General features: G+C 33.9%; 2 protein-coding genes across 2 annotated transcripts in view; one reads left to right on the forward strand and one right to left on the reverse strand.

The window, feature by feature from the left end:
- Window positions 1-13883, reverse strand: part of LOC114946706 (very long chain fatty acid elongase AAEL008004-like) — a 115482-nt gene that overhangs the window by 54806 nt on the left and 46793 nt on the right. The gene's annotated exons all lie outside the window — the stretch shown is intronic.
- On the forward strand, window positions 1046-3050 carry LOC146723732 (uncharacterized). Its single transcript, XM_085481290.1, has one exon. It carries the CDS (start codon window positions 1700-1702, stop codon window positions 2681-2683), a length of 984 nt encoding a protein of 327 aa, XP_085337416.1. The 5' UTR covers window positions 1046-1699; the 3' UTR covers window positions 2684-3050.

A 13883-nucleotide genomic window follows, 5' to 3' on the forward strand; every position in this document is an offset into this window, starting at 1 on the left:
CGCTCGACTGTAAAAAGGCTCAAATCGTCCGCGAAACGGCGTAAAGCTAGTAGCGGTAAAAAGCGCACAGTATACGATATATTTTCATAATCACCATTATTTCTAAATACGCTTGTCCGTGACAATAACGCTGGTAAAGCGGGCGACGATAGAAAAGAATGTCATTTCTTCACACACACTCGAGCGAGTGTTTAAAGAGCGAGCTCGATCTCTTCTCTTTACCGCCCACGCAAACTAGCATCGAAAGTTCGCAATGGATTCATTACAAACCCGTGACCTCGCTTTCGGACGACTCCCCGCTAGAATTCGTCATCCCGGGTCACGGAGAAGAATATTTAGATCTCACACACACGTTACTAAGTCTTCGGGTACGCGTAGAAACCGAGCCGCTACCCGGTCTCGCCGCCGGATCAGGCGTCAACGTGGGCCCCGTAAATCATTTTCTTCATTCCATCTTCAATCAAATCGACGTGTATTTCAATCAAAAGCTCGTGTCGCCTCCAAACAACGCTTATGCGTACCGCGCGTACATCGAAGCGTTGTTAAATTATTCATCGCCCGCAAAAACTTCCCATCTAACCTCGTGCTTATGGGATGCGGATACACCCGGACACATGGACGATACGGCAGGAGCGGAAGGCAATACCGCTATAGCGAGACGAGCTCGTTACATACGCGGAGGGCGCGCGCTAGATCTTATAGGTCACCTCCATTGCGACGTTTTCAATCAGGATAAATTCTTAATTAATGGCGTCGAGGTGCGGTTGAGACTCGTGCGTTCGAAAGATACGTTTTGTTTTATAGAAACTAATTGCACGTCGAAAATTCGTATACTCGATGCAAGTCTAATGGTGAGAAGAGCGAAAATAAGCTCCGGAGTATTACTAGCGCATGCTAGAATGCTGAGCAAAGTTACCGCCAAGTATCCGCTTACGAGAGTTGAAATTAAAACATTCACGATTCACAGCGGGGTTGTGGGTGAATCGTTAGATAATGTAATACTGGGACAATTGCCGAAACGAATAATAGTAGGTATCGTCGATAATAAAGCGTTTAACGGTGACAGAAAATTGAATCCGTTTAATTTCCAAAATTACGGAATAAATTTCTTCTCGCTATACGTCGACGGTACACAAATACCCAGTAGACCGTTACAACCGGTTTTCTCGTCTCGCGAACCGCTTTACATCGAAGCTTATCATACGCTCTTCTCAGGGACGGGTATCCATTTTTTGAACGAGGGAAATTCTATAAGTAGAGATGATTATTCTCGGGGATATACGTTATTCGCTTTTGATCTTACACCCGATCTATCCGCTAATTGCGCCGGTCATTGGAATCTCGTGAAACACGGAAGTCTACGGTTAGAAGCGAGATTCGAGAAGGCGCTCACCGAAACAATTAATTGTATCGTTTACGCCGAATTCGATAATGTCATAGAAATCGATGCATCGCGTCAAGTTATCGTCGATTTTTCCGGTTAGCTTTTAACACTCGTTCACCAACATGTATTCATACACCGTAATGTAATACGCGATTAGAAAATTTTCCCCCTCCTCTTCCTTTGGAAATTTCGATGACACTTTTCACGGAGTGGAAACTATGTAACGCGCTAGAATAAATTCAGTTTTGTACGAGACACAACCAAACGCGCACGTTTCGCTAAGAGCTTGTACCTCATCAACGAAAATCTCACAATATGGACATAGTCGTCGACATACAAGGTTTCCGCGATGAAGCCAATAAATTTATCGCGAAGGAAGTCGCCGTTGTCGCGATCGATACTCCGATTGTCGAGCACTGGATTATGATGCCACCATACGCGTTTGGAAAATTACCCGCAAAAGCAAGACGAGAAAACAATTGGCTCTCACGAAATTATCACGGCATCGAGTGGTTCGACGGCTCAGTTAATCCGAAATATTTTACCTCGTATCTCCGCGAAATTGCAAGACACGCGCGCTGCATTTACGTCAGAGGTAACGAAAAAGCAAACTACTTGAGGAATTTACTTTCCAGAGATATAAATAATTTGGAGGGTACCTCACCAGCATTTAAAAATCTACCGGATGAGGAGGATATCGTACAATATTGCGGTCATCACGGGATTCGAAAATTTGGAACCTTTCATTGCGCGTTATACAATGCTTATAAATTAAAATGCTGGCTAAGTGCGCAAAATAATTGCGAGAACGTTTCAACCTCTACTGAAGCTACTTGTAGTTCTGACGAAAGTTGGGAAATTACTTTCGACGATAGCGACGATAAATACGAAACCGCCGTTTCTTGCGATGTAAATGAGAATATAACTAAAATACAAATAGAGGAAAAAAATCAGCAAAGCAACGAACAGCAGATTGAAAAAGAAGAAGAAGAGAGATTTGTGATTTCTGAATCGTCATCGACGTTGACGGACAAGAACGAAACAATTTCCATCTCGACGCAAACTGACATTGAAAACCTCTCAAAACAACTCAAGATAGAAGAAGACGCATTATCGAAAGAGGTAAAAACCGGTATTGTTCAAATAATACCGTACACTCGTTCGTATTCGGGACAAAAAAAAAATGAACTCTCGCGAAATTCTACAAGCATTGCATCATCTCGATGCCAGACATGTTGGAGTCTATGCAGCCGACAGAGTTCCGAGGGTGTGGACGAGGTCGACGGCTATCGTCGCTAACACCGACAATCACGATCGACCTGGAGAACATTGGATCGCCTTCTACCTCGATGAACACGGTACAGCCACTTATTTCGACAGCTACGGATTGCCCCCCTTGTATCCAGGATTTCTCATCCGACTTCGACGAAACTCCATCATCCATCGTTGGAATATTCAACAATTACAAGGAATTTTTTCTAAGACTTGCGGACAATACTGCTGTGTATTTTTATATTATATGTGCAGCGGTTATAATCTTAATCAGTTTCTCGCTCTTTTTTCCGAAGATTGTGAATATAACGATCGTTTAATCATACACTTATTTCGTAAAATTTTTACTCACAAAAAATAAGCGAATTATAACAATATATAATATGAATTTTAGTATGAATAAATAAATTTTGTTCTGTAAAAATATTTTAAATATAATCCATATTTGTACTTTTAAAACTATTGTTCAATTTTCTTTCACTTCCTCTTTCCAGAAATTTCCTCCACATGCATGTTCCTGTTTACCTTCATTAAGCAGCGAGTTATTTTAAAATAAAATTTTATCTGACATCTTTCTAATCTACGACGATGTATTATTATTTTTTATCGTGACGCGAGTCGGAATGCTCGCCTGTACAAATATTTGCGTGTTCTTTTTTATTACCCTACGCCATTGTCAGCTACTACCTGCCACCGGTCGACCGCACGACGCTTTTCTTGGCCAAAATGTTTTTACCCCACCCCGTCTAATATCGACCATTTGATTCGACGAGCTATCCTTGCCATACGTATACCCGAACTGTTTTTACCCCACCCCCGTCCGATATCGACCATTTGATTCGACGAGCTATCCTTGCCATACGTATACCCGAACCCCCATGCCGTACTCTACGCAACTTTAGCTTAAATACCACATCTAATCCTTAGACTAGTAAGATCTCGTTTAGCTCAACATACTAGGACCCTGCTCGGAAACACGGAGGTCCCGGGTTCAAATCCAGAGAAAATCAGAAAAAATAAAAAATAAAAATTCTCATCCCCACCTTTCGGGGCCAGTCGCCATTTTTTTTCCCCCAACACCCTTTCCCCCTAACACCCACACTCGGAAAAGCCAGACGCCGGTGGTGGGGGAAAGATAAGATAAGACCCGGCGCCAGACGGGTCGGTGGTGGGGGTTTGTTTTGACGGGCCATACCTGCCATTATACTACTTACACGGTTATTCCGTGAATTCTGGTCCTTTCTTAAAAGGCTAATGCGTACGTTCACGTTACTAAACGGGCATCTCAGAATCGTAGCAACAAATTTATCTTATGACAGGGTATCATTCTGTTGGTAATAAATAGGATGGTGTACACTTATCAAAATGAATTGAATATTAATATGTAAGATTGCTGTCAGTTGGTGTGGTAAAGTATTCGCAACTTATTGGAAAATGCAAGGTAATAAAAGCGTAAAAGAATAGAGAGATAGGTGTTCCTCGGCTATTCCGGGTCCTCCGGTTCCTCTCTAAAAGGCTAATGCGTTCACTTTACCAAACGTGCATCTCAGAGATGACTTTCGAATGTACCTTTTGACAAGATATAACTTCTAATGTGTACTGGGGAATCAGCGTCATTCAATTCGCTAATAGGTAATAGGATACAGGGTTATATACATATATATGTAAGCAGTAATACAATAAAATGCATGGATATATTTATATTGCAAGTAGAATAGGTTAAATAAGTATGCGATATTGGTTAAATAGTATTGAATAGTATTGGATAAAATATTGTATCGTATATGTCGACGATTGTAACGCAGATGTGTGCAGATGCAATTCGTAGATCGAAATAATATTGGGAATGCAGAGTAATATATAGCTTATGTCTATATTCAAAATTCAGAGTTCGGAATATAATGTAAGATTGAGTTAATATAAAATGATTAAATATAATGAGTGTCCGTCACGCTCTACTATTTAGGGATATGTGAACTGGCTTAAATACTCACAAAGTTAAACAATGTTTAATATGCCTTGCTATGATACATTTCGCTACTGTGTTCTTCCCTCTGAGTCTAAAGATCTGAGGAGCTTCGGTACCTCGGTCCGAAATGGCGGCTGTGTCTCGTTGTCTTCGGAACTAGTAGTAGTAGCAGTTGATGAAGCTTGTTGGTTTACTGCTGAAATTCTATAACGGAACTACTGCCACTCCGTGCTGGGTGCCGGATTTATATACCGTAAAATGTGGTTTGCTCCTCCCATCGGAGAATGCAGAATTACTTTACCAAACCGAATGACAGTGGTCTTGATAATTATTAAGAATTATTACTTCAAGGTTTAAGATTTTAATTGCTGATCTTTGAAACTGCAAGTATTAATATCCCTTGATATAGAAGTTAATACACGTATTCAGAATCTTTTTCTTTTTTCACATTATTATCAATCCTTGTTCAATATTTGTTGATGAAGCGGCCGCAGATTTTCGGCGCTTAGGTACCGCCAAAGAAACAGTAGAAGATTTCGCAGCTTTTGTTTAAATTTCCTCGAAAAAAGATTGCGCATCTCCCCGGGGGATAATTCGTAGAATTAGATAACGTATTAATTGATTATAAAGCAGCCGCAGATTATTGTTTTGTTTATAAATTCCTGCAGCCGCTGGTTATCGGTGCTGGTATTTCTTCCTAAAATAAACAATAATGAACCGCCGCTTATGGTGGGAAGGAGAAGGGGCACTTTTTATCCTCTCCCCCGCGAAAACATGTTTCGACGTGTTCGCTGAAGATAAAAGATATTGCAGTAATAAATATCTCATTATCTTATCTTTTTTATGTAATAGATATCGTTGTATTAGATATTTGTTTATCTTATCTTGTGATAGATATTGTTGTAATAGATATATGTTTATCTTGTTTTGTGATAGATATCATTGTAATAGATATATGTTTATAATAAGAATACTTTTAAGTCAGCTCTTTAATTTTAAAACCACACTCTACACTTCATTCCTCTCGACCAATAGAGCCAAACGCGATGTTATTGCGACAATTAAGAAAGAAAGAAAATTTGGAAACTAAGGAATATATGTTTATCTTTTGTTTATAAACATCAGGTAACATGATCCGATAATCTCCCCTTATCAGGTGATCTGAGCTGATAAGATAAGCTTATCAGCTGATAAGACCCCCCCCCCCGCGTGACGCCATACCTCCTTGCCACGATTTCCCCTCGCCCCTCACCCCCCTCAGAGTACCAGCGTTAGAACCCCAATAGTATACCTACTTCTAATATATCTTTATATTTTCTTTTTTATCATCGCGGTGTTCTGTTACCCCTTTCTCGAGAAAGCCGTGATCCTGATTGAGTATTCCGTGCGCTTGCAAAAGCAACCGTTACGTAGTTATACATCTTTCTAATGATATTTTAATTTATTAAATTACATATTAAGTAATTATGAATTTGCTGAAATTAAATTACGAGACATGCTTTTTTAATATTTAAAATAATAAAATGTAATAAAATATTTTTTAAAATAAATTTTTATTTTTATGGCACAATATTTTGATATAATTATTTTATACAGTTTTTAACTAACATTTTATAAACAATTTCTTACATTAATTTAAAAATAATGTTTTTTATATAACTTTCGAATAATGAATACACTTAAAACCTTTTTATTACTCTTTTTTAAAAAGATAAGTTTGTATAGATATATACAACATATAAATAATAATAAATAACACAACATACGTTATGCTCAATTTATATATAACATATTTTGTTAATATATACAGAATGTTTCAGGAGGAAAGGTACATATTTCAGGAGGTTGTAATATGGACCATTTTGAGTAAGAAAGGTTATATTAATATGTGTCCAATTTTCAATAGCTGTGGAGTTACAGCTGTTTTAATGTTAAGCATCAACAAAATCTGCCACAAATGAACAAGAGTATAAAAATTACTTTTTTCTGCAAAAAAAACTTACCAATATAATAATATGAACTTTTTTACTCAAAATGGTCCATACTACAATCTTCTGAAATATGTACTTTTCCTCCTGAAACATCACGTATATTTAATAATCTCTAAAAACTCACCTTTAAAAAAAGGTAAAAAAAGGCGACCAGTTAAGGGCACGTCATTAACAAAAATTATCCATTGCAAACCCATGTAGAATCCTATCCTATTGCAAACCCATGTAGAATCCTATGAAAAATTAATCATTGCAAACCCATGTAGAATCCTAGGCAAAATTAACCATTGCAAACCCATGTAGAATCGTACCCATTGCAAACCTATGTAGAATCCTATGAAAAATTAACCATTGCAAACTCATGTAGAATCCTATGAAAAATTAACTATTGCAAACCCATGTAGAATTGTATTAAAAATTATCCATTGCAAACTTATGTAGAATCCTACATTGCAAACCCATGTACAATAGAATTGTATGAAAAATTATCGATTATAAACCCATGTACAATCGTAACAAAAGTAATGAAATAAAAAAAAAATTGCGCCAAGTGAAAGTAGAAACTTGTACCAGTGGAAAATTAAAGTTGCAGACATATATAGAGTCGTATAATGAATCAGTAAAAATTTAAATTAGCAAATGTAGAATCGTACCATAAAAAAACTTATCTTTTAAAAAAAAAGATAAACAAGATGCCAAGTCCATGCGCCATGTGAAAAAGAAATAAAAAAATTTTAGTTAAAAAAACTGGGAGCGCTGCTAAATAATATTCTAACAATATTAAAATTAAATTGTTACTTTTAAACTCATTACAGTTAAAATATGTTTTGTGTTTAAATTAATTAATGTTACTTTAAGGTGCATTGTAATTTTGAAACTTAGCAGCGCTTTTTTTTTTATTTCATTACTTTTGTTACGATTGTACATGGGTTTATAATCGATAATTTTTCATACAATTCTATTGTACATGGGTTTGCAATGTAGGATTCTACATAAGTTTGCAATGGATAATTTTTAATACAATTCTACATGGGTTTGCAATAGTTAATTTTTCATAGGATTCTACATGAGTTTGCAATGGTTAATTTTTCATAGGATTCTACATAGGTTTGCAATGGGTACGATTCTACATGGGTTTGCAATGGTTAATTTTGCCTAGGATTCTACATGGGTTTGCAATGATTAATTTTTCATAGGATTCTACATGGGTTTGCAATAGGATAGGATTCTACATGGGTTTGCAATGGATAATTTTTGTTAATGGCGTGCCCTTAACTGGTCGCCTTTTTTTACCTTTTTTTAAAGGTGAGTTTTTAGAGATTATATCATTCATTTTTGTATATTTTTATGACCGGAATAGAACAATTATTAAACATGTTTATCTAAACTTCTTTGCTTAAAATGATGTGTACAATCATATCCTAGAATCCTGATCATTCCTCTTAAAGCACCCTATTTATATAAATTTACCCATATGTGTGTGTGTGTGTGTGTGTGTGTACTAATGTCGAGCATTTTTTATACATTTTCTATTAAATTTAGATAAAAGTTGCAGGATTTCGAAAAAGAAAAAGTTGACACAGACTTTTTCCTAAACGGCGATTTTCAAGGTTATTTAAAGGTCACTTATATTTTCAAAATAGAATTACCTTAATTTTTCTCATATAAATCGATTCCTCGCAATATTTACTATAAAAAGTTGTAAAGGTATAATTTTTATGTATCTACATAATCTTACATAAACTTCGAAATATTACAAATATTTTATTTTATGAAATATTTCAGTTTATGTAAAATTATGTTAACTATCTTTTAAATTATTCACTTTTAGCCATCTTACCCTTACAACCTTTTATAGTGAATATTGCAACAAATTGGTTTATATATATAATATATATATATATATATATATATAACATCAGTTATTATTAATTGATGTTTACATTTATTTTTAGACTTACTAGAGCTCTAATGCTCCACATTTTTTGCAAAAACTGTTTATTCTACAGATTTCAAATATGCTTTTAAATGATGATTGAATATTTCCTTTTTTTAATTATTTTTATTATTATTTTTCAATCTCAATCAACTTTTATAACTTTATGCCAGCACGATACAAATACATGTGTCTTTATTTTTTTTATTATTTTCATTATTATTTTTCAATCTCAATCAACTTCTATAACCTTATGCCAGCAGGATACAAATACATGTATGTCTTTATTATTGTATCAACTCTTGTCTTTTCCATGTAACCATGTCTTCATAGTTTGAATTATCCCTTCATCTTCTCAATCTTTCGCAGAGATTTAATTAATTAAATACACTTTACACGAAATAAAGTTTGCTGGAAGATATACAGCAAACGATAACTGTAAAAACATGATTACGTGGAAAGAACAAGAGTTGGTACAGTAAAGGCAAGTAAGTAAGTACATGTAATGTATCGTATTGGCATAACGCTATATCCGCGGAGCAGATAATGTGGCTGTAGAGGTAGTCTGCAGTGCAGCTAATGTGGACGTAGATGTTGATTGAGATAATTGTCTAATATAAAATAGAATTTAAAAATTTAGTTTAAAAAGCTGTTGCATATATAAATAAAGTTTATTTTTTTTAAATTTGGAATATGTTTAATTAATTAATTTTTTAAGTCTATGTTTAATAAATTTTTTAAGTCTGTATTCAATAATTTTATTCATTTGATAAATACATGTATGTCTTTATTTTGATATGTTTAATATAATTAGAAATTCATTATTAATTAGATATGTAAACTATAAATTCATATATAATATTTGAAAATATATGTGAATATTTAAATTTTTATCTTCTCCTTCCTCTCCTTCAATCTCTTTAATATCAATATGTGTATGTGTGTACACGCGCGCACATTTGTACGTATTTATTTAATTATTGGATAGTTGAGAGTACTTAATTGATAAAAAATTATGACAATAATAATCCTTGTTTTTTTTTCTTATTATTTACTCAGATTTTTTTGTCTATCTTATAAGATAAACACTTTAGAGATTGAATATTTCAAGTAAACTAATTGTAAGTAAATTTCACATTAATGCATATAGATGTTTAATCATGAATGTACTAAATAAGTACACAAGACGAACAGTGAGTGAGTGAGTGAGAATGAGAGAGTGTGTGTGTGTGCGTGTGTGTGTGAGAAAGAGAGAGAGAGAGAGTTAGCCAACATAACCCCGCACGCTGCCGATCATGAATGTACTAAATAAGTACACAAGACGAACAGTGAGTGAGTGAGTGAGAATGAGAGAGTGTGTGTGTGTGTGCGTGTGTGTGTGAGAAAGAGAGAGAGAGAGAGAGAGAGAGAGAGAGAGAGAGAGAGAGAGAGAGAGAGTTAGCCAACATAACCCCGCACGCTGCCGATATGGCGGAGCGCCACTATCGCCATCTGTTGTAAAACGTGCGAGATGGACAAAATTACCACTACATGCATCTTGCATGTGTTGTGTACGTGTGATATATGTGTGCGCATGTGTTGTATACGTGTGAATACGTGTAGCACGATACTACTATGTATGCGTGGTCGATGATGATAATGATGATGATAATGATGATGATAATGATGACGGGGACGTTTCTTAATAGAAATTTTTCATATTTCGACTTTGCATTTATATATCTCTGCTTACAAATCACGTAGAGCAGAAATAAAGACACTTTTATTATATAATTCGAACTCAATCTATCGATTAAGTCTAGTATAAACTCGATTGCTTCAGCCATTATTGAGGATTCGAAATATTATAAAGACTTAAATGTCCGACTCGCGTTAAGATACACGGTGTCTCCGCTACGCCCTTAACTGGTCGCGAGACACTACCGTGTCTCTTGATGAAATACATATATATACATGTATATATAAGTTGTTGAAAAAATTAAGAATAACTAATTAATAATTTACTTAAGCAACTAAGTAATTTAATAATTAATTTATTAATAGTAACTTAAATAACTAATTAGTTCATATTAATCATTATTTGTGTGTGTGTGTGTGTGTGTGTGTGTGTGCTTATTTGATATTAAACTTAATTATTCTTTTTTTTTAGGTTTATCAGTATAACTTTTCTTATAAAAATCATAAAATAAGTAAAGAAGTATTAATATATTTCCTATAAAAAAAGCAGCTACAACTGAATGAAATTTCTCTTGTATTGGACAGGCTGGATTCAAAATTTGCAGACCTAATATTATTATTGCAACAAATTGTACCTAATTGCGCAAACAGAAAAACAAAAATGATATACATGCGCATTATATTGCTTATCAAAACATCAAAATAATTAAAATAAGTTTTAAGTAAAAAGTATAATAATAAAATTTAAAAATAAATTTAACGTATAAGACAGGCAATAAGAGCCAAATCGCGGATGACAATGCGTTATCCTAACGAAACTAAATCATTTTTCGTTAGAATTAAATACCGGTTCACAAGGGATCTGAATAGCTCAGTTGGAAGAGCAGTCGCCCGGCAAGCGAAAGGTCTCGGGTTCGATTTCCGATTCAGCGACTTTCGGATCTATATTTTTCTCTTGCATTCATTTATTTATTTTCCGTAGGGGGGTTAAAGGGGTATTGAAATTAAATCTCAAATATGAGATTATTTCATATTTAAAATCTTGGCCGTGTCCAAGTAAAATTTGGTGCCTTGTGCACCGGTATTTAATTCTAACGAAAAATGATTTAGTTTCGTTAGGATAACGCATTGTCATCCGCGATTTGGCTCTTATTGCATGTCTTATACGTTAAATTTATATTTATATTACAGAGTCTTGTTAAACTCTTAAATAAAATTTAATATATAAAAATATATATTTATCCAAAAAAGATAATAGTCATCAATTTCTTTTTCTGAGAAATACCAACTTGAATTGCTGTATGTTTCATTACCATCATTTTATGTAAAGATAATTAAGCAAATATAATAATAATAGTAGCTAATTACAAGAAAAAGCAAGGTGTATACGGAATTTACATAATGCTTTTTACAATCCTGCACTGTCATGTTGAATGACATCTAATTATATTTTTCATCAAGTAGAAATCTTCATTGATTCATAGTTTAATGAGATCTGCAAAAGTCGTCATTGACAGAAGTTTGTTTGCTTAGCTTACGAACAAGGATGTTTTTGTGAAGTGTATTTATCATTTTGTATATCTCAGGTGCATAAACTTCTAGCCAGTACATTGTTATACATGCGTTTTATAATTACAAGTTTTTTGTCAAGATAATTTTTAGTTTTTTACGTTTTTTATTATAAATGTATTTAATTTTGCGTTGTATTTTTGCGATGTTTTCATTAAACTAAGCGATTTGTCACCAGACACTTGGAAGATCTATTTTTTTCAGCATCTCTTTAATATCTCTCAATAGTAAATACATTGCAAATAGAGAGTAAGTAAAATGATGATTTAATGTTTGAGTTTATTATTATATTTAAAGCTTACTGTGCTATATTATATATACAATATATATACAGGGTGTTCCTAAAGTCCGTTATCACCCCTAATATTTCGGAAATAAATCAAAATTTCAAAAAATCGCAAAACGTGTTCGATTATTTTAAGGGGCTACTCTTTTAAGGGGGTCGAAGGGGGTCGCCCCTCAAGGGGGTCCAAGGAGGGCAACCCCTCTTGAAAATCTTAATTGGGACCTCCTATTTTTTATTGCATATTCTTATAGCTTATTTTAAGAGCTTTCTAAAATACTATTATATAAGAAAATATTTTTTCATTAAGTATTTTTCGAGTTATAAAACTTAAAAGTTACAATTTGTAAGTATTAGCATTAACAAAGATGTGGCAATAATTGCTTATTTTTTGTGTTTTATTGGTTTTTTTAAGTTTTTTTCTAAATTCTATTGTTGTTTCTGAGTTCTTTTAATTTTTTTTTAATTTGTATTTTTCAATATGTTTGAAATGTTTCTTTGGGTATACATACATTCTCCGTAAAGAAAAATAATTTTTACTTTGTCTTTAGCAGAACGCGCGCGTAAATTTACGATTCATAATAAGCACTACAATAAAATAAATGCAATCTATTATTTAGAGACTTACACGAGACTTAAAAGTCAATAACATGTGTTGGTATGTGCGTACAAACAACAAATACAAATTTAAAAAAAATTAAAAGAACTTAGAAACAGCAATAGAATTTAGAAGAAAACTTAAAAAAATCAATAAAACACAAAAAATAAGCATATTATTGTCACATCTTTGTTAATGCTGATACTAACAAATTGTAACTTTTAAGTCTCATAACTCGAAAAATACTTAATGAAAAATATTTTCTTATAGTGTTTTGGAAAGCTCTTGAAATAAGCTATAAGAATATGTAATAAAAAATATGAGGTCCCATTTAAGATTTTCAAGGGGGATCGCCTCCCTTGGACCCCCTTGAGAGACGACCCTCTTCAATCCCCTTAAAAGAGTAGCCCCTTGAAATGATCAAACACGTGTTTTGCGAATTTTCGAAATTTTGATTTATTTCCGAATCTTAGGGGTGATAACGAACTTTAAGGACACCCTGTATATATATCGTCGAGATATATAATATTTATTAGATTTTAAGAAGACTAACTTCGCTAATAAAAAAGATAACTTAAAATTTACATGATTTACTTGTTCGTTTTTCTGCATTGTAATTCTTTAAAATCTTTTATGGTAAAGGCAGTGTATTGATTTGAAATAATCCATTTTATAAAATGTCACCATTTTTTTTTTAGGTGCACCAGAATTTTAACCATACTCATTAATTTTATTCACATACAACCGTATTAAACTTCGAAAATACATCTGTCATTACAAACGTGCCACAATAGTAAAATAGTGTAAGAAATTAGTGGAAGGGGATAAGCGCGTCGAGCGCCGGAGTGAGGAGCGAGAACGTATGCTTCGAGGAGAGCGAGCTGAGCTACGGAGAGGAGAACACGTGTGTCTAAAAGTCAGAGTCAAAAGGAGTTACAATTAAAATAAGGAAGAGTTAGAGTGATAGTAGAATAGTAGAGAAGGTGGAAGAAGGCTCTGGAGTAACTGACTATAGGGATAAGTCGTAGTTTAACTACGAAAGAGTGGAGTAAAAGCGTTGGAAGTGAGGAATTAGATAAAAAGATAATATTAAGAAACACGCGTTTCTCCGGCAAGGGTTGCTGCTCTCCCCGAAGCATACGTTTGATAATCGGTTATATTATAAGGAGAGTCATCTTTCCAAGTGTAAATAGTTCTATCGTGT

The sequence above is a fragment of the Nylanderia fulva genome, unplaced genomic scaffold (assembly GCF_048542155.1).
Source record: "Nylanderia fulva isolate GAGA-0341 unplaced genomic scaffold, ASM4854215v1 Scaffold171, whole genome shotgun sequence".
Lineage (NCBI taxonomy): Eukaryota > Metazoa > Arthropoda > Insecta > Hymenoptera > Formicidae > Nylanderia > Nylanderia fulva.